This window comes from Aythya fuligula, chromosome 5, assembly GCF_009819795.1.
Source record: "Aythya fuligula isolate bAytFul2 chromosome 5, bAytFul2.pri, whole genome shotgun sequence".
NCBI lineage: Eukaryota > Metazoa > Chordata > Aves > Anseriformes > Anatidae > Aythya > Aythya fuligula.
In genome coordinates, this window is record NC_045563.1 from 51,685,188 (window position 1) to 51,707,574 (window position 22,387).

The 22,387-nt window shown below is 41.6% G+C and overlaps 2 protein-coding genes across 2 annotated transcripts in view; both read left to right on the plus strand.

Moving 5' to 3' along the window:
- Positions 1 to 5,635: 5,635 nt before the first annotated feature.
- API5 (apoptosis inhibitor 5) lies at positions 5,636 to 20,274 on the plus strand. Its single transcript, XM_032188430.1, has 14 exons — positions 5,636 to 5,780; positions 8,982 to 9,143; positions 9,731 to 9,824; positions 10,811 to 10,876; positions 11,207 to 11,358; positions 12,033 to 12,239; positions 12,808 to 12,912; positions 13,556 to 13,645; positions 14,231 to 14,412; positions 14,627 to 14,720; positions 15,782 to 15,838; positions 16,783 to 16,859; positions 17,259 to 17,395; positions 18,149 to 20,274. Exons 1-14 carry the CDS (start codon positions 5,712 to 5,714, stop codon positions 18,226 to 18,228), a joined length of 1,572 nt encoding a protein of 523 aa, XP_032044321.1. The 5' UTR covers positions 5,636 to 5,711; the 3' UTR covers positions 18,229 to 20,274.
- A 626-nt stretch (positions 20,275 to 20,900) lies between these two features.
- The window catches only part of TTC17 (tetratricopeptide repeat domain 17), a 54,657-nt gene continuing 53,170 nt past the window's right edge, over positions 20,901 to 22,387 (plus strand). Inside the window, exon 1 of the mRNA XM_032188045.1 lies at positions 20,901 to 21,077. Within this exon, the coding sequence (XP_032043936.1) occupies positions 20,901 to 21,077 (177 nt within the window). The remainder of the gene's footprint in view (positions 21,078 to 22,387) is intronic.

A 22,387-nucleotide genomic window follows, 5' to 3' on the forward strand; every position in this document is an offset into this window, starting at 1 on the left:
ATGAATAGTCCACACTAGCAAGAGAATCAAATTGACTCTGGCAACTCTGGAGTTTTCAATCTTTAAGCAACCTTTCCAGTGCGGAAAGGCACACATTGTGGGCTCCAAATAATAGTGCCAGTTAACTATAGTTAACATGCAAGGCACAAATGCTTTGTCAGGCCTTTGAGCCTTCTGAGTTATAGAAGAGAATGAGGCTTACTGCCTAGCTCACAAATCATTCGAAAGGATACTCTGCAGCTGGGTAAACAGCAGGACCGATACCATCAGACTGCTATCACACGTACAAAGTCAGCAATGTGAAAAAATAGGAAAAAAACAGCAACAATAAAAACCTTTATTTCTCTTATCTTGTTCTTCTGCTGAGTTTGGCAATGTCACTCGGAACAGCCCATTGTACCACTTTTTCAGACAGAAACGCAGCCTGACTCTCAATCCTGCACAGCACTCCTTCAGTAGAGGCTCGGTCCTGCTCTGTTTGGGGACGCAGATGCGGGGTGATGGCACAACCTCTCTGGCCAGCCTGCAAAGCCGGGCTTCTTCTGTCGGCGTTTCAGTCCCGACAGGAGCAGAGGCGGGGACGCCCGGCTCCATCCGTGGTCGCCGAGTGCCGCCTGCCGACCCAGGGAAAGCGAGGCGAGGAGGAAAATGCCTTCGTGTGACACAGCCGCACCATGGAGAGCACCTGCAGCTCGGTCAGAGCATGCTGAGAAGGACAAAATAAATACTAAAGTGATAAAAATATAATATATATATACATTAAAATAAAAAAAAAAATTAAAATAAAAAAAAAATGTTGAAATAAATAAAATAAAATAAAATAAAATAAAATAAAATAAAATAAAATAAAATAAAATAAAATAAAATAAAATAAAATAAAATAAAATAAAATAAAAAAATCTATTTAATGGCTAGATAGAGCCAAGGCAGAAGACATGGGATAACATGATGCTTATAACCATGCAAGGTACCTCGAATGTGTGCCAACAAAAGGGATTACATCTCTAAACAATTTTATGCATTCATTGTGTTCCCCCGTGATATCCAAATACCTTTTTCTGATTAATGCTATGCAATGTTTAGGATGGAATGGGGATAATTGCTATATGCATCATTTATAAAACTAGGCTTAGTGATTCAAGTCTGATTCTACAGAATGGGAAACAGAAAATTACGAGAATTCAGGATTTATTGCTCATCTGGCACAATCTGGCTAATGGATTCAATTTCAGACACTTTGTTATCCACCAGGTATCTGTCCCACAGAAACCTCTCAGCCCTGGTACCTGAGGATCCACGTGATTGAACCACTGTGCCTGTGAGATGTTTTTGTTAAGTATATCTTCTCTCTCTGTCCCCATGTGGTCAAAACGCAAGCCTATTACTGCCACTGTACACAGATGCATATGGTCTATCTGTCACCAATGAGCAAGACAGTTCTGAGACATGAACGGTAATTTTTATTCATCCAAGAAAAGAAGCAAATTTCAATGATTTCACAAGTAAATTTCACAAGATTCTTCCTCTGGAGAACCTACTGAAAATTGTGTGGAGATCAGCAATGATGCCAATGTATGGGGATTAGTGGCTGCTATGGAGGGATGGAAGTCAAATGTACAATGGTAGCAGTCCATTAGTGAATGACTCAGTAATTTCCATAGGGTTATCACCACATGAATTGGCATGAGATTGTGAAGACAGAGGAGATGAAAATCCTAAGTGATGGCCACATTAATCATATTCTGTGAAACCAGGACGCTCGCACCGCACAGTCTGTTGCAAGCTATGTTGCCATTCACAGATACGCATTTGAAGCTTTTGAGTTTCTACAGATGCATTTCCAAAAATATCCCAACTTTAACAGACCAAGAGATACCTGACTAACTTTTAAAAATAATTTCAAACAATGTGTCCTAGACTTGTAACACTCCTCATTCATATTGCTTCCATATTAATGCTGAAGACTAATGGTAACTAATTTTAAGGCTTCATTACAATAATAATAAAAAAAAAAAAATCATGTATGAGTAAGATGGAGACTAGAAAATGGAAATTTCTGTAAGGAGAGAAAAATTAAGAGAAGAATGATGTGAATCAACAAGAATGTAGGTGAGAAAAAAAAAAAGGTGATGTGTGGAAGAAGGACGAGGACAGAAATAGAAAAAACACTGCAGAAAATGTGTTCTTAATGTGGCTCTGAATGTCCCTTTTCCTTTTTCATGTTCTCTTTTAGAGTCGCTGACCACAGCTGAATGGATTGTTGTCAGAGAAAGTAATATAATTCCAAGGCATATAATACCTATTACAATGCAATATGTATAATTGTGGTTAAAATACTGTATGTATGTGTATATAGCACATTATATAATGGTATTATAGTATTTTGTAATTGCTTAACATCCCATCCTACTCATAAATCTCCCTCTAGTGCAGCCGAGGATAAATAGTTCAACCCACCACTCCTTCCCACCCCTCTCCAGCACCTGCTCTGCTGTGCCACAAGGTGCCCATCTTTCCCAGCATGTACACAGCCCCTCTCTTACCCACAGGCATCCATGCCTACTTCTCTATTTTTCCCCCACAGCTCTTACACAATAATGTACAAATGCTACATATTGGTCTGATTATTGATGGTTACTGTAGAATGTAATCACCATCTAACAGCATGTGTCGAGGAAGCAAGGAAGAAAAAGAGATAATGAGGCACCTCCATCTACATGAATATTTCAGGGGGGTTAAAAAGCAACTAAATGTGAGGTTCATCTTTCCACTTTTTGGACCAAGGTGTAAAGCTTGCCATGGTAGTGCCAATAAAGTAGACTATAAAGAGTTTTGAATTCTGCATTCAGCAGAGGTACTGACTGCAAGATGTTTGAGGGCAAGAGATGGACATCTCCCAATATCTGTCCAGCTGCCTGAACAAGCTGTCTTACCACAGAAGATTAAAGGTCCAGGTAAGCTGTGCATGCATGCAGCTCTCTTGATGCTGAAAAATGTCTCTTTCTCCAATATTACATTTTCTTCTGTCTGCTAAGATTAACCAAAATATTAGGAAGACAGCTTTGGATGAACAATATTTTCACAAACACACCAGGGCCAGGCCTGGGTCTGACAGCATCCTGGTCTCATGGAGTTCTTGGTCACGTCAAGTGCTGGTGAAACCACCAGGATGCTAATGCACCTAGTGACAAGGGGAAGTTGCTGCTGCAGTGGTTTTACTTTTTATCACATTTTTAGGTCATTAGAGCTCACCATGTGTGTCCTCCCTCCATTGCCTACATTGTTGCAGGTACTTTGGTTTCTATGTGCTGGGATGAGGTTCGACATGGCTGAGTGCCAGTTCCTGCACTTTGGCCACAACAACCCCATGCAGCGCTACAGGCCTGGGGCAGAGTGGCTGGAAAGCTGTGCAGAGGAAAAGGATCTGGGGGTGTTGGTCAATGGTCACCTGGAAATGAGCAGGCAGTGTGCCCAGGTGGCCAACAAGGCCAACAGCATCCTGGCTTATACCAGGAATAGTGCAGCCAGCAGCAGCAGGGTGGTGATCATCCCCCTGTGCTCTGCTCTGGTGAGGCCGTACCCTGAGTACTGTGTTCAGCTTTGGGCCCCTCAGTACAAGGACATCAAGGCCCTGGAGCGTGTCCAGAGCAGGGCTACGAAGCTGGTGAAGGGCCTGGAGCACAGGTCCTGTGAGAAGCGGCTGAGGGAACTGGGATAGTATAGTCTGGAGAAGAGGAGGCTCAGGGGAGACCTTATTGCTCTCTACAACTACCTCTACAACTCTCTACAACTAACAAGGAAGTTGTGCGGAGCTGGGGGTTGGCCTCTTCTCACAGATAACTAGTAATAGGCCTAGAGGGAATGGCCTCAAGTTGCACCAGAGGAGGTTTAGATTGGAAATTAGGAGACATTTCTTCTCGGAAAAAGTAGTTAGTCATTGGGACGGGTTGCCCAGGGAGGTGGTGGAGTCACCGTCCCTGGGGTTGTTTAAGGAAAAGTTGGACATGGTGCTTAGGGACACAGTTGAATGGGTGACATTGGTAGTAGGGTGATGGTTGGACCAGATGATCTTGGAGGTCTTTTCCAACCTTAATGATTCTGTGATTCTGTGATTCTAAGGGTAACTGTGGGAAAAGAGAAATCAGAGAAATCAGAAAAAAAAAAATAAATAAAAAATTAAAAATTAAAAAAAAAAAAAAGAGGAATGAGCAGAAAAGTGACATAATACTTAAAGGGCTGCAAAAGGTAAACAACAGGTTCCTGAGCAAGCACATGCACCCGGAAAAGGAGCAGGGTGCCCTGGCTGCTAAGAGCAGGGCCAGGCAGACCTCACAAAATGGCGGCAAAACCCTGAGGGGGGAAAATGGCTGCCCAGCTGGCAGCAGGTGAGGGGATTGTCCCCCATGGCCTGGAGGGGCTGGCTGGGGACACCGGGCATCCCTGGGGCTGTAGCTGGGCACCTGAGGGCCAGGGACAGCCTGAAGGAAGCTTCCAGAAAGAGAAAACGGGAAACTGAGGGGCAGCTTATCACCGGAGAAAGTGAAAAATAGTCTGGGAAAGAGAGGAGTGGCTGCAAAAGTGTGAACTGATGTGAGAAATCTATTTATTTTTTTTCACAGAATCACAGAATTTCTAGGTTGGAAGAGGCACGTGGGAGAACAGGCCAACCCCCACCTTGCTACAGCCTCCCTTGAAGTACCTATAGAGAGCGATAAGGTCGCCCCTGAGCCTCCTTTTCTCCAGGCTGAACAAGCCCAGCTCCCTCAGCCGCTCCTCGTAGGACTTGTTCTCCAGGCCCCTCACCAGCTTCGTCGCCCTTCTCTGGACCCACTCAAGCACCTCGATGTCCTTCTTGTAGCGAGGGGCCCAAAACTGAACACAGTACTCGAGGTGCGGCCTCACCAGAGCCGAGTACAGGGGGACAATCACCTCCCTAGCCCTGCTGGCCACATTTTCTTTACAAAATAAATAAATAAATGAAGGAAACCAAGAAACATCATCATCTGTTGTCTCTCTCAGCTGAAGACCAAAATTAACAGCACCTATGGGCTACCAGAGTGGTGGTGCCATACACACTTTTATGTCTGCATGATACAAAAGGGCCTGATTTCTACCCAGGATGGATTTTTCTCTCAGAGAAGCCTCCCATGCCACAGGTCTCCATGTCGCTTGCTTTCCTTCCTCTTTCAGGCAGGCTGAAGTTGTGCTGGAGCCCCACGAGGCTGCACACCCACAACACCCACCACCTTCGCAGGGTGGCTGCATGGTGCCACAGCCCCCCTGGCCCAGCTTGGAGCACCAAGTCTCCTTTGTGTCGTCCCCAGACCCTTGGCAGTCACCCTCTCCCTCTGACCAGTTTCTTAATCGTGCCCCTTTGGGGTCTAATCGAGCGCTCTCGACGCCCCTTTCTGGAGTCGGTGTGATATGTTGGGCACCACCGATTTTATGAATATATGTGTGTATATTTTGTGACTGTATACAAAACATCCTGGTTCAAGCCGAGCTCCCCCCAGCAGGTTTTATTTTATTTTATTATTTTATTTCATGCTATTACGCCGGCCCTGCAGGGGGCGCCGCGCGGCTCCCTCCCACCGCGACCGCTCTGCGCCTCCCTCCTCGCTGGTGCTGACGGCGGCGGCGGCGGCGGCGGCGGCCTCGGTGTCCGCCTCGGTGTCGGCTGTGCCCGTTGTTTTCCCCGTGCCCGCCGCGCCATGCCCACCGTCGAGGAGCTCTACCGCAACTACGGCATCCTGGCCGATGCCACCGAGACGGCGGGGCAGGTGCGGCGGGGAGGCGGCCTGCGGGGCCTGGCCGGGCCTGGCCGCGCCTGGGGCTCGAGTGGCGCCGCGGGCCGGGCCGGGGAGCTCGGCCCTGGGGGGGGCGGCGCGGGGGTGGTTGTGCTAAAGGGCTCCTGCAGGAGCTGGACGGGGGAAGGGGAGGGTGTTTAGGGGTTGGTAGCGCCTCGCTGCCTCCTTACGAACGGTCCTCACCGCCACAGGAGGCTTTAGGGGTAAAATCCTGGCACGATCTGCCGCACAGCAGCACCAGCGCTGAGTGCAGCCAACACGGGGATGCCCCAGTATGTTAGCAGCTCCAGAATGTTTTCCGTAATTAAAACTCATTCTTTAATAGCATGAGGCGCGCATGCTATTTAATGCTTACCCCAAAAAAAGTAGTAAAAGTGGTTTTTTATTATGTTTTTGACAAAATGTACCTAAATAGGAAAGGAACTCTTTTTTATCTAGCAATGGATTGTTAACCACATACTGGTAAACAAAGTTACGTGGACAGTTCTTTAAGAAAACAAATAACAGGGTTTTATTTTTTGTTGTTGTTTGTTTGCTTTTAAAGTTACTTTTTTTTTTAATTCAGGTCTGCTCACTTTGTATGACTGTCCCCCCATCACTGCAAGCAGTCCAACAAAGCAGCTTAGAGGCAACCGAAAAATGGAACTAAAATGCTGAGATCTGGGGGGAGAGATGCAGAATAAAATAGATGCTGTTAGTGCACTCTTTTATGAATATGTAGTCTCATCATTTTCATGAGTGTGGGTACCTCTTGTAAGATAGGAATAGGAATGTGAGATAGATGAGCTCCAGGATAGCTGAGAATGCTGCTCGTGGCAGGATCGGTGCCAGATGTCTCCAAACCTCTCAGGGTAAGAGCAGGGCAAGTTTAGAATGATGGTTCCTGGTGTGCTCTCCTGGCTTTTGTTTCTTTACAGCTTATGGGCATCCAGAGTCAGGGAGAGAACCTTTGCGTTCATGCTAGGATGTTCTTCAGCAAACTTCTCTGGCACTTCTTTTATCTGGTTATATTTCTGGCAGATGAATGTTTTATGCCAAAATGTTCTGTTACTTCATTAACCTTTGTGAACAAATTACCTTCTTTGAACTTGTCATTTCGTAATCATACTTGATGTCTAATTTTTGCATTTTGAGAAGCCATGAGTAATTGTCCCTTATTCGTTGATTTTATCCCACTTACGATTTTATTATCTTTTAATATCCCTATGAGTGTGATTTCTCACTGTGAGAAGCCATAGTCACGCTGCCTCAAAAAGGAAACTTTGAACATGAGAAGGGCAGGGGACAACCGGAACTATGACATTAAGTGGAATAATGTAAAACAGCAGAAATACTCAGCTCCTAAAAGTGTTTCAGTTGAGAAAGGAACACAGGTAGGATGAGTATAGCTCATTGGCAGAGTGAAGGTGAGAATGTCAAAACAAAAAAAAAAAAAAAAAAAACTACCAGGAAGTGGTTTAGAATAATGAGGAAGACATACTTTGTAACAGCTCGTTAAACTTGTCATGGTTTTTACAGAGTATAAATCAGTCAAAGAGCTGATCTAGAGTAATTAATGGATTAGAGGTCTATTTTTAGTCTGGGCTTAGGACATTCATATGTTACAGACTGGGAGGAAAAGTGCAAAAATAAAGGATTACTCATTTTCTGCACTTGCCTACTTTTTTCTTCATTGCTGCTAAGGAGAAGATAAAACAAACTTCTGCCTGAACTGTGTCTTAAGAGCAATTAGCAGTAATACAAAGTAATGGAGCACGGGCTGCTCCAAGCTACTCTATTTCAGTTGCTGTTTGGACACTTTTAGGTTTAAGTAATTTGTTCCACCAGAGGTCATTCTTAATGTGCACTCTCAGAACCAGTAGCCATGATAATGCGCATTTCATTGCTAGTTTGTGCTGCCACGTTCCTGCCCGTGCTGTTGAGCATGCCATGAAGGCACAGCCGCAGAGAAAACTGGATGCGGGTGTGGGTCAGCCGAAAACCAACCATTTTTATCCTCAATTGTTTTTCTTCAGGATCAGTGTCCCAATCCAGTTCAGAATCTGGCTCCACAGATCGGTGTCAGAATGGTGTAGGGAGTGTTTCAGCAGCGCTGGTACTGAAGGTTAAGATGCAGCTTACTGTAAAGGGCATTAAAGCAGCGTTCTGCTTTGTGAATCAGGATCTTCACTTGCTGTGAGTGAACTTTTATGTGGAGTGGGGCTGTGATACACGTGGCTCTGGGAAATTTGGAGCAAATAAAGGAAAGCATCCTGTGCTGTTGAGGTTACTGTTGCAGTTGGGACACATCGTCTAAAACATTTTTTTCACAATGATGAGGAGAATTAATGGTAGAATGTTCCGATTCCTGCCAGCATCCTAACAACGCTGACTTTTATTTCTAGTAGGGGGTGTCCCTGCCCCTGGCAGGGGGATGGAACTAGATGATCTTTAAAGTTCCTTCCAAACCAAACCATTCTGTGATCCTATGAAGCACATCTGTAACCACAACAAATACTGAATTTATTCTAAAGTCTCAAGTCGTGCATGCACAAAATCAGAAGTGCCTGTGCGTCTCTAGTTGGAGCTGCTAGAGAATTTGCCACTTTTGCTGAAGTGTTTATTTCTGTACTTCAACTGGAGATCTATTTTTTGTTGTTTACTTATTTATTACATCCAGACTCTGTTAACAGATGTGTTAAGAACTCCTTTACCCCAATTCAAGTCAACTGCTCAAACATGCCAAAGATGCTTTAGAGCAATACATGTTAAAAATCACTCGCAATTTGTTCCAGTACAGTTGCTGGGAGAGGTAGCCTCTGCTTAAGAATCAATAAAAGAGCAGACAGAAAGAAGAAACTCCTTGAAAAAATGCCTAAGCGCAGTGAAGAAGGTGATCGTGTAATTCCTTTACACTAATCTAATCACAAGTGGTGTGCAAGAGCTGTTAGCCCTCACAGTTTGAACAGGAAGCTCTTGAACAGGTAGAGGAACTGAATAACAGTACAGTTGGTAGAGGCAAATTTTACTAGATTAACGAGATTTTATTGCTCTGAGAGAAATGTGCTTCTTCATATAAAGCTTGTATAATATAGTTCACCGAAATAGATGCAGTAAACGGGAGAGAAAACAATCCTTTGTCTTGAGATTACCCCAAGATTCTTCTATTTGCGTGTTCTGTTTTTCCTCTTTTAGCATAAGGATGCTTACCAGGCGATCTTGGATGGTGTGAAAGGAGGTGCCAAGGAGAAGAGGCTCGCAGCCCAGTTCATTCCGAAGTTCTTCAAACATTTTCCTGAATTAGCTGACTCAGCTATCAATGCCCAGTTGGACCTCTGTGAGGATGAAGATGTTTCTGTAAGAATAAGGACTGGAACCTTGTAGCAAGTTGATACATTGATTTATGTTTTGCTATTCCTTTTTTTTTTTTGTTGTTGTTGTTGTTTGCTTTTTCTGTTTGTTTGGTTTTGGTTTGGTTTTCCTTAACTTGTGTCTTTTTTTTGGGGGGGGGGGGGAGGAGGAAGGTTGGTCTTTGGAAAGCTGAAAGACACAAGAATGTTAGTGTATTCCTACAACAGAAAAACCTACTGTATGATGTTATGGGGAGATAAATCCATTTTCGTTGGACTTTGCACCCCCGTCATTGATCAGTGGCCTATCTCTGCAGGAAAAAAAAAAAAAAAAAGCTTAGATACAGTTTCTTTGAATTTCTTACATTTTTATTTTCAAAGCACTTCATGGTAATGGATTCTAATAAATCTTGCTAGGGACAAGACAATTTCATTTGTACCTGAAAACCAGGGAGTTGTTAAAAGAATGTGGTCTTTTTCTGGTTTTGTTTTTGGTTTGTTTGTTTGTTTTTGTCAAACTTCATATGGAAATTGAATTGCCTGATTTTTTTTGTATTTTTTTTTTTTTTTTCATGCTGCTGACAATTTCAACAGATCCGGCGCCAGGCAATTAAGGAATTGCCTCAGTTTGCCACTGGAGATAACCTTCCCCGGGTAGCAGACATACTGACCCAGCTTCTCCAGTCAGGTAGGAGACATTGGTAGTTTCTTGGCTGATCTCCTTGTGCACACCTAGAAATGTCTGCAGTTTTGTTCTGTAAAACATTTTGTGTTGATTCATTAGTTTGTTACAAAGCAGCTTGTCCCAGTGGAATTCATGTCCTGCTTCTGTTCTTTCTCACCTCTTTATATTTGCTCTCCAATTATGCTACTAGTTTCGTTAATTATTCAGATCTAAATTAAAAATCTTTTTTTTTTTTTATATCTCAGACTTTTTTTTTTCATTCAAGTTGTCTAAAAGCATTTGTAGAAGAAAAAGATATGCAGTTACAGTCTACAAGAAACTGCCTTCCAACTGAGAGCTATTGGATTTCTAATTCAGAAACCTTTAAAAAAAAAAAAGCTTTTTCTTTGATGCAGTACATTTTCTTGTACAAAATACTCAGTTCCGAATTTAATATACAGTATGTATTTTTTATATTTCAGTATGCTTTTGAAGTGCTAAATATTACATGTTCAAAATTATATTAAAAATGCATGCTTCAGTCTCTACAGATTTGCTTCTCAGAAGAAACATAGTTTTTAGGAACATGTACATTTCTCCATTTAGTTCAACAAGAATTGTTTTGTCCATCTAGGAATTCTGTAGATTAGAAAGAAGTTAACTGATGTACTTTAATCTAGTAAGAGTGAGCTTGTTTATTCAACTGTTCCTTACAATGACCAAACACGCTGAATTAAAACGTTGCTTTAGGTTTTCAGTCCTATCAAGTTTGTAATACCAAAGCTATGGGGGCAAGAGGGGGAAGATGAAATGACAAATCGTTTTTTTCTTTTGCTTCCAGCTTTTGTAATCATGGGTTTCTACTTCCTTGGTCTAATAGTAGCTTAAGCGCACGTTGTGTTATTAATAATGCTGAAGATAGAATCCTTCTTATATGATACCAGAAATCTTTCTGTGTTTCTGTGTTTGCCTTTCAAGGATATGTATGTGATTTTTTTCTCTCTCTTCAGATGATTCTGCAGAATTCAATTTGGTCAACAATGCATTGCTCAGTATCTTTAAGATGGATGCTAAAGGTAAAGGACACATTTTTCTTTAAATGTCTTTTATTAATACTTCCCAGTCTCATGGGATGAGAGCAGGACCCAAATTTGTATCTTAGTACAATGCAAAAGTTAGAAACGTACTCATTGGTTTGTTTTGCAAATGATACTGAAATTCTCAATAGTTGAGGATCTGAAATATGCAGACCAAGAAAAGAATGTAGTTTCTTATGTCAAAAGACGTGAAAATTATCTTAAAATATTTCATGGAGTCTTGCAATAGGAAATTGCTTTCTAATGTGTTGAAGGCTCAGCTTCAAACTTTAAAAATAATTTGTTTATTCTGATTTATTTTTCATTCAGGGACTTTGGGAGGCTTATTCAGTCAAATTCTTCAGGGGGAGGATATTGTGAGAGAGAGGGCCATCAAGTTCCTCTCTACAAAACTGAAAACCCTGCCTGAGGAGGTGTTGACAAAGGAGGTCGAAGAGTTCATATTAACTGAATCAAAGAAGGTAAGTGTCTTAAATTTTTTCTTATCAACAACTTCATTGTGGCAGAGGCCCACAACTAAATGTTCCAGATTTGGCCTAAGGAGAGCCTAGTGAAGGAGAATCCTCAATCTGCTTGATTCCCTCAATCTACTGGCTATGATTTTATCATGGTCCAGGACAGTGTTCATCAGCCTCCAGTCCCCAGGATGCTCAGGGCCTTCGCAGCTGGGCAGTTCCACAGACAGCCAGTTCCCTGCATGTGCAGATGTGCGGAAGTTCGTTCATCCCACGTGCAGGACTTGGCGTTTTTCCTTTTTGGATTTCTTGAGTTTCCAGTGCATTCCCTAAGCTGAAAAAAATACAGAAAGTATTAAGAAAGTCGGTCGAGTAGATACTCACTTAATATTTATTCTGCCTGAAACATACAATTTTGTTAGATGAGAAATTTTGTCCTAAGGTTACTGTTGAAGAAAAATGTTACCTATGCACAACATGATGGCAGTTAGCTAATTTGGAGATGCATAGGATTATACTGCATCTTTTTGTGGGTTCCTTTAACCTTTTTGTTTTTAAATAACTATGAGATAATTTAAACATTAGATAGCTGCACACTTTACCTTTTCAAATCAAGTAGGTTTGACTTGGAGGTTTGCAAATTACCACGATGGAATTATGTTTTCTGATGTTTTACTAAGGTGCTGGAAGATGTGACAGGCGAGGAATTTGTTCTGTTCATGAAAATCCTGTCTGGGTTAAAAAGCCTACAGACAGTAAGTGGGAGGCAGCAGCTGGTGGAGCTGGTCGCCGAACAAGCTGACCTGGAGCAAACATTCAATCCCACTGACCCCGATTGCGTGGACAGACTTCTACAGTGTACTCGGCAGGCAGTGCCGCTCTTCTCAGTATGTATTTATTTGTTTTGTGTGAGGAATGTTGTGGAAAGTTCATAGCTGTAGCTCCTCTCTCTTCAGTGTTCTGAATGTTTCTGTTAGAGTGACAGTGTACCAGTACTTCTCCACCTTTAGCTTTTAATATGGTAGATTGTTGGAAAGCACCCCTTGCACCTGTGAATGCAAAGAGCTTTTGCGTATTCTCTGGTCTTCAACATTTTCTTTCAAATTTAAGACATTGTAGTTAATTATGACAAGATTCTCACACTAGCATACTTGTATGTTTGATTAATACAAGTCCAGTGGCAGGCCATTGCAGCGTGTAAAGGTCTATTTTCAGGTTTTAGGCAATCTGTTCAGCTCCTGTTGCAGACTGCCTCTGAGCTTAAGCTACCTGGCAGGGTCTCTGCATTTCACAGTTAAAGAGAAGTTGAATAAAGCCTTAAGGTGTAGCTCTGTGGTGGGAATGTACAGGGTTGGGAGGGTGATGGGGGAAAAGCATTTAACTCACCCAAACTCACAGTAGCCTGAATAAAGCGTGATGTGTTTTGTTGTTTGTTGTTTTTTTTTTTTTTTGCAGAAGAACGTTCATTCCACAAAATTTGTTACCTACTTCTGTGAGCATGTGCTTCCGAACCTCGGTTCTTTGACTACTCCAGTGGAGGGTGTTGATATCCAGTTAGAGGTAAGCCAAGGTTACAGTCCATTTCAATCCTAAGAAATACACATCTGTACTGGAGGAGAACTAGCTATACTAGAACAAAATGTTTGCTGTATTGAGGCATGACTGAGCATTGCCTTTTAAAGCATGTGTTGTTTGTCCCAGGCTTTTGAGGCACGGCTAGAGTAAGTAGAGCAGTGTAATCAACTTTATATTACCGTCAATTTTTTTAAGCATGTAACATTTACTGAAATGTTTGTTGCATGGCTTGTGCTAATTTAGTCTCCTAAGGGAGTGGTTTAATGTCTGCAATTTTGGTTACATTAATCAGAGCTGCAGCTGCAGTTCAATCTTTGTGAGTCTCACTGTGGAGGTGAGCTGTGCTGCAGGCATGAGTTGTCGAGGTTTTTGTTCACTTGTTGATTAATGGTGCTTGTTGGGATTAGGCAGCGACACCCATATTTCTGGGGTTTACTCATGTGTGGAGACATGAAGAACAAACTAGGCATGTTCTTCCTTGTATTCTTTCCTGAGGATTACGTTTTTTTTAGTAACTGACCTCTACTATGCCAACCATAATGACATAATAGTCTCTTTTTAGTTTGAAAGTTAAGCCTTCATACATATCTTTTAACACATTAAAAAAACCGGCTATCCTTATGTCTAGGTCTTGAAGCTTCTTGCAGAAATGAGTTCATTTTGTGGAGATATGGAAAAGCTTGAATCAAACTTGAAGAAGTTGTTTGATAAGTTACTGGTAAGACTAATTCAATTTCTACTTAAGTAAAAGACTAAAATGAACATTTTTAATCAAAACAAGTTATTTTCATCCATTAATCTACTTATACTTTTTTGAATGTGGCTATATCGCAAATAGTGTTGTCCATGAGTCGAGGAAAAACATAATTTGCAATCCAGAGCCCTTCTAGATATAGAGGAGGGTACAATGTTAGCTGCATAATGGTTTTTGTTCAGTATACTCATGGTTTTGTTACTTTTTAAATTCTAAACTGATGAGAGACTCATGCTGGGTTGCATCACACACTGTGTCTGTGCTGCTCTTCTTAAGCAAAGGCAGCAAGCACTCTTTCAGAAGCACTGGTGCAGTCCATTGTTGCTTTCTGTGGTAGCAGCACTACCATAATATTTCCTCCTAGCCAGGGGGTGTGAAGTGGCGTGAGTGTAGGCAAACCACCTGCACCAGGATTTTGTGCAGAACCTGATCCTGTTAGTACAAGGGTGGGGAAAAAAAAGCAGAAATAAAGCCTCCAGTATGAACACTGCAAGAGAACTGCCAGTCCCTGTAAGTGTGCCTCACCTGTTTCTTCTTTCTGTTCATTAGGAGTACATGCCACTTCCTCCGGAGGAAGCAGAGAACGGGGAAAATGCCAGCAGTGAAGAGCCCAAGTTGCAGTTCAGTTACGTGGAGTGTCTGTTGTACAGCTTCCATCAGCTAGGTCGTAAGCTTCCAGACTTCCTTACAGCCAAGTTGAATGCGGAGAAATTGAAAGACTTTAAAATCAGGTAATTGTCTAAGGGGGGGTGTTTGAGTTCTGTTAGAAAGGATGAATTATTAGTGTCTGCATGCTAGAGAAACACAAATCAGATTGGTAGAAGGCTACTTCTGAGCATTTTTCTTCAAGGGAGAAAAAAAAAGATTACAACTTTCTTTTGCTTATCTTTTGTTTTGTTTTTATAGGAATATATGAAATTAACATCTTGTTTTAAAACTTTTTAGGCTACAGTATTTTGCTCGAGGGTTGCAGGTGTATATTCGACAGCTTCGTCTTGCGCTCCAAGGGAAAACTGGAGAAGCCTTGAAGACAGAGGAGGTAAGTATTGTGTAAGAATTCTGCTTTTCTGATTGAGCCTTCAGAAGTAACAGTTGGTGCACATTAACAGGCTAACATCTGTTGTAAGCATGCAAACAGATTAAGGGAATAATACTTTAACATCATCACCATTTTCCCTTTAAACATATTTAAGGCTGTGGTTGAGATAATGATTCAGTATCTGGTTGGATTGTTACTTATCCTGGGCAGTCAGAGCTTTCCTGAGCACTACTTCTGCTATTTTTTAAAGTGGTTCGTAATGATGTAACTGCAACCTGATAGCGGAAGAATGCACTTGTTATTCCTGATCTCATCTGGCAGTCTTCTCAATTTCTAAGCAGGAAATTTGCAGTATTGTAGATTCCTGAACCAGTGTTGAGCTGGAAGTAACACAGTTAAGTGTTAGTGCCTGTACGTATTGACACTGCTGTGTTGCTAGTCAGTGCCTTCTGTGTTGAAAATACCAAAAAGCGAGTTTGCCTAAAGAAAAATGTGTATGAACTGCTAGTGTTAAACTGTTTAAATTGCACTCTTGTTCATCCATTGTTTTATAGACCTGAGTGGATGTCAGATTGGTGTGTGGTGTGGCCACGTCACTAGTGATGTCATTCTCAATGTGCCACTTCTGGAGGAGGGAATGAGGAAAACTTACTGTGCAGCTGCACAGTATTGTGCACTTATTGTGCAGCGTCACAACTGATGCTGAGTTCTGCAAGCTAAAAAGATCTTTTAGTTTTTGGTAATTTTGTTAAGCCACTCTGCACAACCATGTGTATTTCATATGTGCTCTGTGTCTTTGCTTTGAAGGAGGAAGTTTTATACGTTGGGAAAAATTGAGATTGGGAAATACACTGGAACATTACAAGCCACTAGCTAGTACAGAACTGCTGGAAGTCTAAAAAACAGCTGTCACGTATTCTTGGAAGCATGCACACCTTTTCTATTGCTACAGTAGTTCAGTGAATCGCAGTCAGTTTAGTGTTATAACTTCATGAAATGCAGCTGGTATAATTTAAAGTAATAGAAGGTATTCAACAGTGGTGTGTTTTGTTTTTTTACAGAACAAGATCAAAGTGGTTGCCTTGAAAATAACAAATAACATCAATGTTTTAATCAAGGTAAGTATTAACATGATGAAGGAGTAAATTCACAAAGTAGAGAAACCTACAGAGGAAAAAAGGAATAAATCTGAATCAACTTGTATTAATAAGGTGGTTTTTGTTATTCAGCTCAGGATGCTGTCTGCTTCAACTGTACCTGAAGCAGAAATAGATATGCTGTTTAAACAAACTTCTGAGCCTTTGCTGCTGTTGGTAGAGGGTGTCAGGGCCCTTCTTAGCATCAGCAGTTAGGAGCAGGAGCAGAAAACCTTGCTTTAGGGGTCTCTGGATTTTGGCTGAGTTGTCTTTCCCTTCTATTTCCCTTTTCTGCGATGGTAAGGAGACGCGTGTTCAAAGAGGTGCAAGTAGATGGAAGAAGGAGGCAAAGCAAGCCTCCTGTACAGACCTCTTTTCTACAAAGAGTCTAGGAGAGATGAGCTGTAGAAAGCCATTTCTATCCATAGCCCTTGAAACCTTTTGATTTCTGCTAACCACCTTTTAAGAACTCCACTGGTTTCCCTAGTTGGCCTGTATTCCTTCATTTCTCATCTCCCATCTTCAATACATGACCATGAATCAAATACTGCCTATGCTTTTGAGAAGCCTTTTTTATTTTTAACCACGTTAGCTGGGATATCAGATGTATAGCCATTGTAGTTCATTAAAAGATGTTTTACATGCAGAGGTAGAGAAAGACGGTGTGTAATTGCAGTATAAGTAATTGCAATTACTACTTTGATAGCAGATTTCATTTGAATTTCCTACTAAAGTATATGGAACTAAGACAGCAAGGTAAGACAGTTGCTGTCGCCTTCTTGCTGTGCCATAGGACTTAAAAGGTTTTGGTTTTAAAATTGTTGGAAAGTAAATGTTATTCTGGAGCCTCTATAGATACCTAAACATTTGGAGTACAGTTGACATGGGTTTAATGTTAAATAAACTGCCCAATTTTGTCTCCACAGGATCTCTTTCACATTCCTCCTTCTTACAAAAGTACAGTCACACTGTCCTGGAAACCAGTACAGAAGGCAGATGCAAGGTAAGAGGTTTTTCATGAAAAACATAGATAATATTCATATATAAAAATATATAGATAAAATGAAAAAAGGGTTGTTAGCTTCTGCTGTTCGCAAGATAAATATCTCAAGCTGCGTATGGATAATGTATATGGTGTGCATGAGCTAAAAGTTTCACAACCAAAAATAACACCCATCCTGAAAGGAATTAAGGCTGTGGTATGATACCTTAGTCTTGCTTTAGGGATGCAATAGACTGAATCAACTGGAGATTAGCTTACTTCCTCTTCTGAAGTATTATTCCGGGCATCTTCAATAGCTATCACTAGTTTACAACTGTTGATCTTTGAGGCTGAACAGCTGTTGTTGCTGTACTTGTCACCACAGGGGTGAAATGATCTGTTTTTGTTTCCTTCCATCAGTCAAAAAAGAACAAGTGAGGATACAACCTCAAGTTCACCTCCAAAGAAGGCTTCGGCAGGACCAAAAAGGGATGCCAGGCAGATATATAATCCTCCCAGTGGGAAGTACAGTAGTAACCTGGGTAGTTTTTCTTATGGTAAGTTAAGCAGCTTGGAAAACTTTTTCTAGTTAGAGTTGTGCCCATGGTTCTCTTTGTAGGTTAATATGACCTGTATTTTAAGGCTGTACATGAAAAAAAAAGAATGGACAGGGAAAAAGGGAGTTTGATAATACTTTCAAACAAATCCCAAGAAACTTTAAAAAAATGTTTTGTGCTTTTTTCACTCTGATCAAATTTGGTTTTGACAAAGAGAAACAAAAATTTTCCACAGTACACAAATAGTTTGCGTGGTATCCAGGTATGCTTAAGATCCTCAATTTGTATATAGTGAGATACCAGCCCAACAAAGAAACTTGAGTATGCTGATGTAACTTAAGGACAGGAAACGACAGGCTGACGAAGTTGTGGTTTGCCATCAGTTTTATGAAATCATTAGGAGTGAGTCAGGCAAACATGAAGATCAATGTGGTTTTATTGGACAGAAGGGTGAGCTGCTGAATTTATTTACAGCTCAATTTTCAGTTCTGTTAAAATTGATTGGTTCAAAAGTGGTTCTAAAATAATGGGAGAGCCCTGTATCATAGTATACAGGAAGACTGCATTTAGCTTAGAGAGGCTCTGTTGCCATTGTTTTACACTTGGTAGGGACTGGTGTCCATCAGTGTGCAACTTGGAGATCTTGTAATAAGCAAGATTAACCTCAGAGACTTAAGTCAGCCTCCAGTTATTACTGTTTAATTCTGGTCAGCATGCATGAACGTGTATGAAAAGTTTTAATTTCTGTTTCAGAGCAAAGAGGTGGTTTCCGTGGTGGACGTGGAAGAGGCTGGGGAGGACGTGGCAATCGTAGTCGAGGAAGAATCTACTGAGTAGACCGTTGTATCTTCCCCGGCCCCAATGGGCTAACGTAAAAGTACTACTCAGCAAAAGATTGCTTGGAATATTGTTTCCTTCAAGGACTGCCTTCCACTAGGACTGACTTAAATGTTCTTTATACCTTTGTATGTATGATCTACTTTTCTAACGGACTACAACTTGTCCATAGTGAAACTACAACTGTATTTTTGGATGCTTACAGTCAGCAGTTTTGGGTTCTTATTTTTGAAGTGTCTTCAGGATTTATTCAAAATTGGAAAAGAGCATAGATGTCTTATCAAAAGCTACATCTTAATTGTTTGTATATTAACCTAAAAATCAGCTACTGCATAACAAACTATGTAATTGAGTTCATGTATTAAGTAATGGACAGGAAAGGCATGATTACAGAGATACATGTCAGATAAGCTTAGCAGCTGAAGTAATCCTTTCCTCATCTGTAACCATATTTTGCAATATGTGGAGAAGAGTACCATTGCTAAATTAGATTTTATTTACTTACTATAATGGACTTGACTGAGAGACATGCTGGTTTTCTGAAGTTTGCAGCATGACTGGAAATTTATTTTGCTTGTAGCATGAAGCAGTCCTTTTCCTTAGAGATGTGGAGAATGTGGTGTTTTCTTTGTTTTGCACATCTTACTCTTCTCCGTGCATTGTAATGCAAAAGTGGTGTTTTGCAAAAGGAATTCTTAATGTTGAATATGAATATGTGCATATACTTATGCCATGAAATTACAGTAAATGAACAGGAAAAAAGGTAATAATAAATGAATAGAATTATTTCAGGAATGGATAAAGATTGATGCAGTGATTAAGCTTCATAGACCGGAGCTGGAGCGTAGCAGTACCTGGCTCTTTTCTGTGTTTTGCAGATTTCTGGGTTAGTTGGCACTCAAGGATTGTTTTTCAGTTTCATTTTGTCTTTTTACCAATACAGTTGCATTTAAAAATATATAAATAAAATTGTATTTTGGGTAACATTGAAAAATTCCAGCATGTACTTAAATTCAAGTGGAAAAATTAACAATTCCATGCTATTTTTTTTCATAGCAACTTGGGATTCTTATTTACTGGTATACACCCAGAAAATACAATGTAAGAGCACAATGCTTTTTTTTTATTCTCACCACTTAAAATTTTTACTTCTCAGGTCACTCAACATTGTAAGGGGGTTAGCTGGTAGTAAAAATGAAGTTGGGGCAGAGGAAGACAATTTTTAAAAGTGTTCCAGGGCGTGTTGATGTAAAATAGCTTAGGCTTTAGAAGGATGAAGCATTTTCTTACTCTCCTTTTTTTTTCCTGCAGCCATTTGATATCCACACACAAATGCCTGAACGTGATGTTTTGCCACCTAGTTCCATTTGTATTTGCTTGTAAATCTGATTCAGGTGTCTTCATTAACATTGACATTCATCACTGCAGTCAAAAGGACAGAATACCAAAACTATGTCGAAGTTGACTAAATTTAAAGTCTATTCTTGCTCAGCTCTGGAGCAGTAGGCAGCAAACTTTGGACATTCCAGGACATACGAGCTTACTTTTTGTTTCTGATTATGTGCCAGCTGCTGAACTCAGATTTGTCACTAAAACCAACAAACTTGGCAAAGAGTTTTCAAGTACAAATTCAAGAGATCAAAGTGTCACTCTGAAAACAGGGAATGGATAGGTAATAGGCTTCCATTGAAGAAGAAGAAGGAAAAAAAAAAAAAGACATTTTGCACTTGTTGCTATCATTTGTGTTTTTAGGGGATTTAAGAATGTTATCTCAAAGCCTAAACGTAGCTTGTATTTAGACTAATAACCAGGTACTAGCAGCTTGTTTTCTCACTGAGTTTTGAGTGAGTTTCCTTTACAGGATTCCTGTTTTTCAGAGGTGATGTGCAAAGTTCCTGTAGCCTCAGAAGTAGTTAGAAATTTTTTCCCTACTTTCATATTTAATTTTAATGCAGTGAGTTCTTGTGGAGACACCTGTTTACCATCTTGTTGAATTGTAAATGTTCCCTTATGCTTTTGGAATAAATTCATTTTGTAATTTTGTTTGGCTCATTGTTTCACAGTTACTCTACACCGTGTTGTGGTGGCTTAGTACAAGGGTGCTGCGGTACCTTTTGTTTTAGTGACTTGCTCCTTAGGTTGCTATAGATGTATTGAGCTGTTTGCCACCAAGAAATACTTACAAGACTGTGTTAGATGTTTCAATTTCTGAGTAATTCAATTTAAATGCGAAATTATGGACAGTAATTGAAATAATCAGCAGAAGTTGCATGTCTAGTAGATCTATTATATTTTATTTGGGAATGTATCATGTGAAAAGGAGACATTGTCTTATTCTATCTCCTAGATGTTGACAGTGCAATAAAATTCATTAGTATCTTAACGATAGAGCACTAGTGGCTTGGAGTTAACAACCTCTTTTATTCGGTGAAACGAGCAACGTGCTACGGTGCAAACTTTGCCATCAGTAAGTAACTTGTATCTGTGGGATATATGCTTAGTGGGATGCAAGCCCTTAACATTGGTTGGTTGAATGTGTAGGGTTTTATTTTAATTGTAGGCGGTCCCGGCAGCGCCTCAGCGCGCCCCGCCCCGCTCCCCCCTCCCAAAATGGCGGCGCGGGCGGATCCGGTTCCGGGTGGCGCGGGCAGGCCGGGATCTGGGGAAGATGGCGGCGGCTGCGGAGTCCGGGCGGGGCGGGCTGGGGCTGGGGCCGGGGCTGAGGCGGGCGTGGGTCCTGTCGGGCTGGGCGCTCGGCCTCTGCTCGCTGCTGGCCTCGGGGCCGCGGCCCGCCGCCGCCACCACACACTGGGTGGTCACCGAGGACGGGAAGATCCAGCAGCAGGTGAGGGGGCACGGCCGGGGGGCGCTTGTGGTGCAGGGCTGTGTGGCTGCCTCCTTCGGCAGGGGCTGGGGCTGCGGGTGCCGGGCTGCGCCTCACGGGCACCAAGTGGCTGGAAAAGATAACGCCGAGTTGGGGTTGGGCCCTCTCTGCCTCTTCCATCCCTCCCTGGTGCAGCATTAAGCTGTTATCGTGGCGGATCTGATTCTGTCTGCAGCTGGAGGGGAAGAAGCAGCCCCCACAGCAAGCTGTGTGGTCTCTCCCCGGTAATTTTTATCAAAAATAGAGCAGTACGGAGCGCTGAGTGTCTGTAAACATCCTTCTGAGGCACTGCTGGTGGGGTGTCTCATCAGACAGCACTTACAGTCCTGAGGCAGGTGGAACCGGCTTCCCCTAAAGGAACCCCCTGCTGCCTCTGTCAACCTCAGGCGCCGTCCTATGGGTCTGGAGTTGTCTGCACAGGTCTGAGCACTCTCTCACCCTAATTAATCGCAAACTAATGAATGACAACGTCTCCAGTGTTATTTTTCCTTCCTTTTCCACTTTACGTAGTGGAGAAGTGATGAGAGTGTATGATAATGGTCTGGAAGCATCTGTGTGTGTATATTAATTGTATATTATCAAATTTGGCTGAAGCATTGATTTGGATTATTGCATGAAAAGCAGCTGTGACTTGGCAAAAATCTAATTAGCTGACATGACTTGAAAAATCTAATTAGTTAAACGCAGCACTGATTTTAGGAAGTGGCTTTTTATGCCATCAGTTAACTGATGGGACGTGTGGAAGCTTCCCCTGTAGGATTGCTGTGCAGTAAGCTGCTCAGTCACCATTACCTGCTCCTTCTAAGGGCTCCTTCCCTGCCCGTGCCACCCGCTGCTCACCACAGCCCCAGCCTGCCCCAGGCCTCCCTGCAGCTGCTAATTGTCCAGAGAGCTTTTTGGAGGAAGGTGTGGTTCAGCATCCCGTACTGTTTTCCTTCTGGCTTTTGAGAAAAAGAAACGAATTTGTGGGTATTGCCATTGCCAGCCCTGCAGAGCACCTCTGAATTTCGCTTTTTCCCCACTCATTTGTATTTTGGGGAGTGAGAAGCCTGGGTATTTTCTAGAGTGGACTTGAATGTTGTTTTAAATGCCAAAATGTAATTACTATTTTTTTGCTGCTAACTGTTGAACCATAACAGAATACTTCCATTATCCAGAAAGGAGGAATTGTCTTACGTGCAGTGGTAATAGGATGATTTGTAATTGATTTATTATCAATTCATTGATAGCTCTAATATTTTGGAATTCAATGGTTCTGTTCTTTTAATACT

Excerpts from the sequence above, each read along its gene's own strand:
- API5 (XM_032188430.1), top strand. The coding sequence starts at position 5,712 with ATGCCCACCGTCGAGGAGCTCTACCGCAACTACGGCATCCTGGCCGAT. Across the intron at positions 11,359-12,032 it reads TATTAACTGAATCAAAGAAG|GTGCTGGAAGATGTGACAGG; the intron begins GTAAGTGTCTTA and ends TGTTTTACTAAG. Across the intron at positions 14,721-15,781 it reads AAGCCTTGAAGACAGAGGAG|AACAAGATCAAAGTGGTTGC; the intron begins GTAAGTATTGTG and ends GTTTTTTTACAG.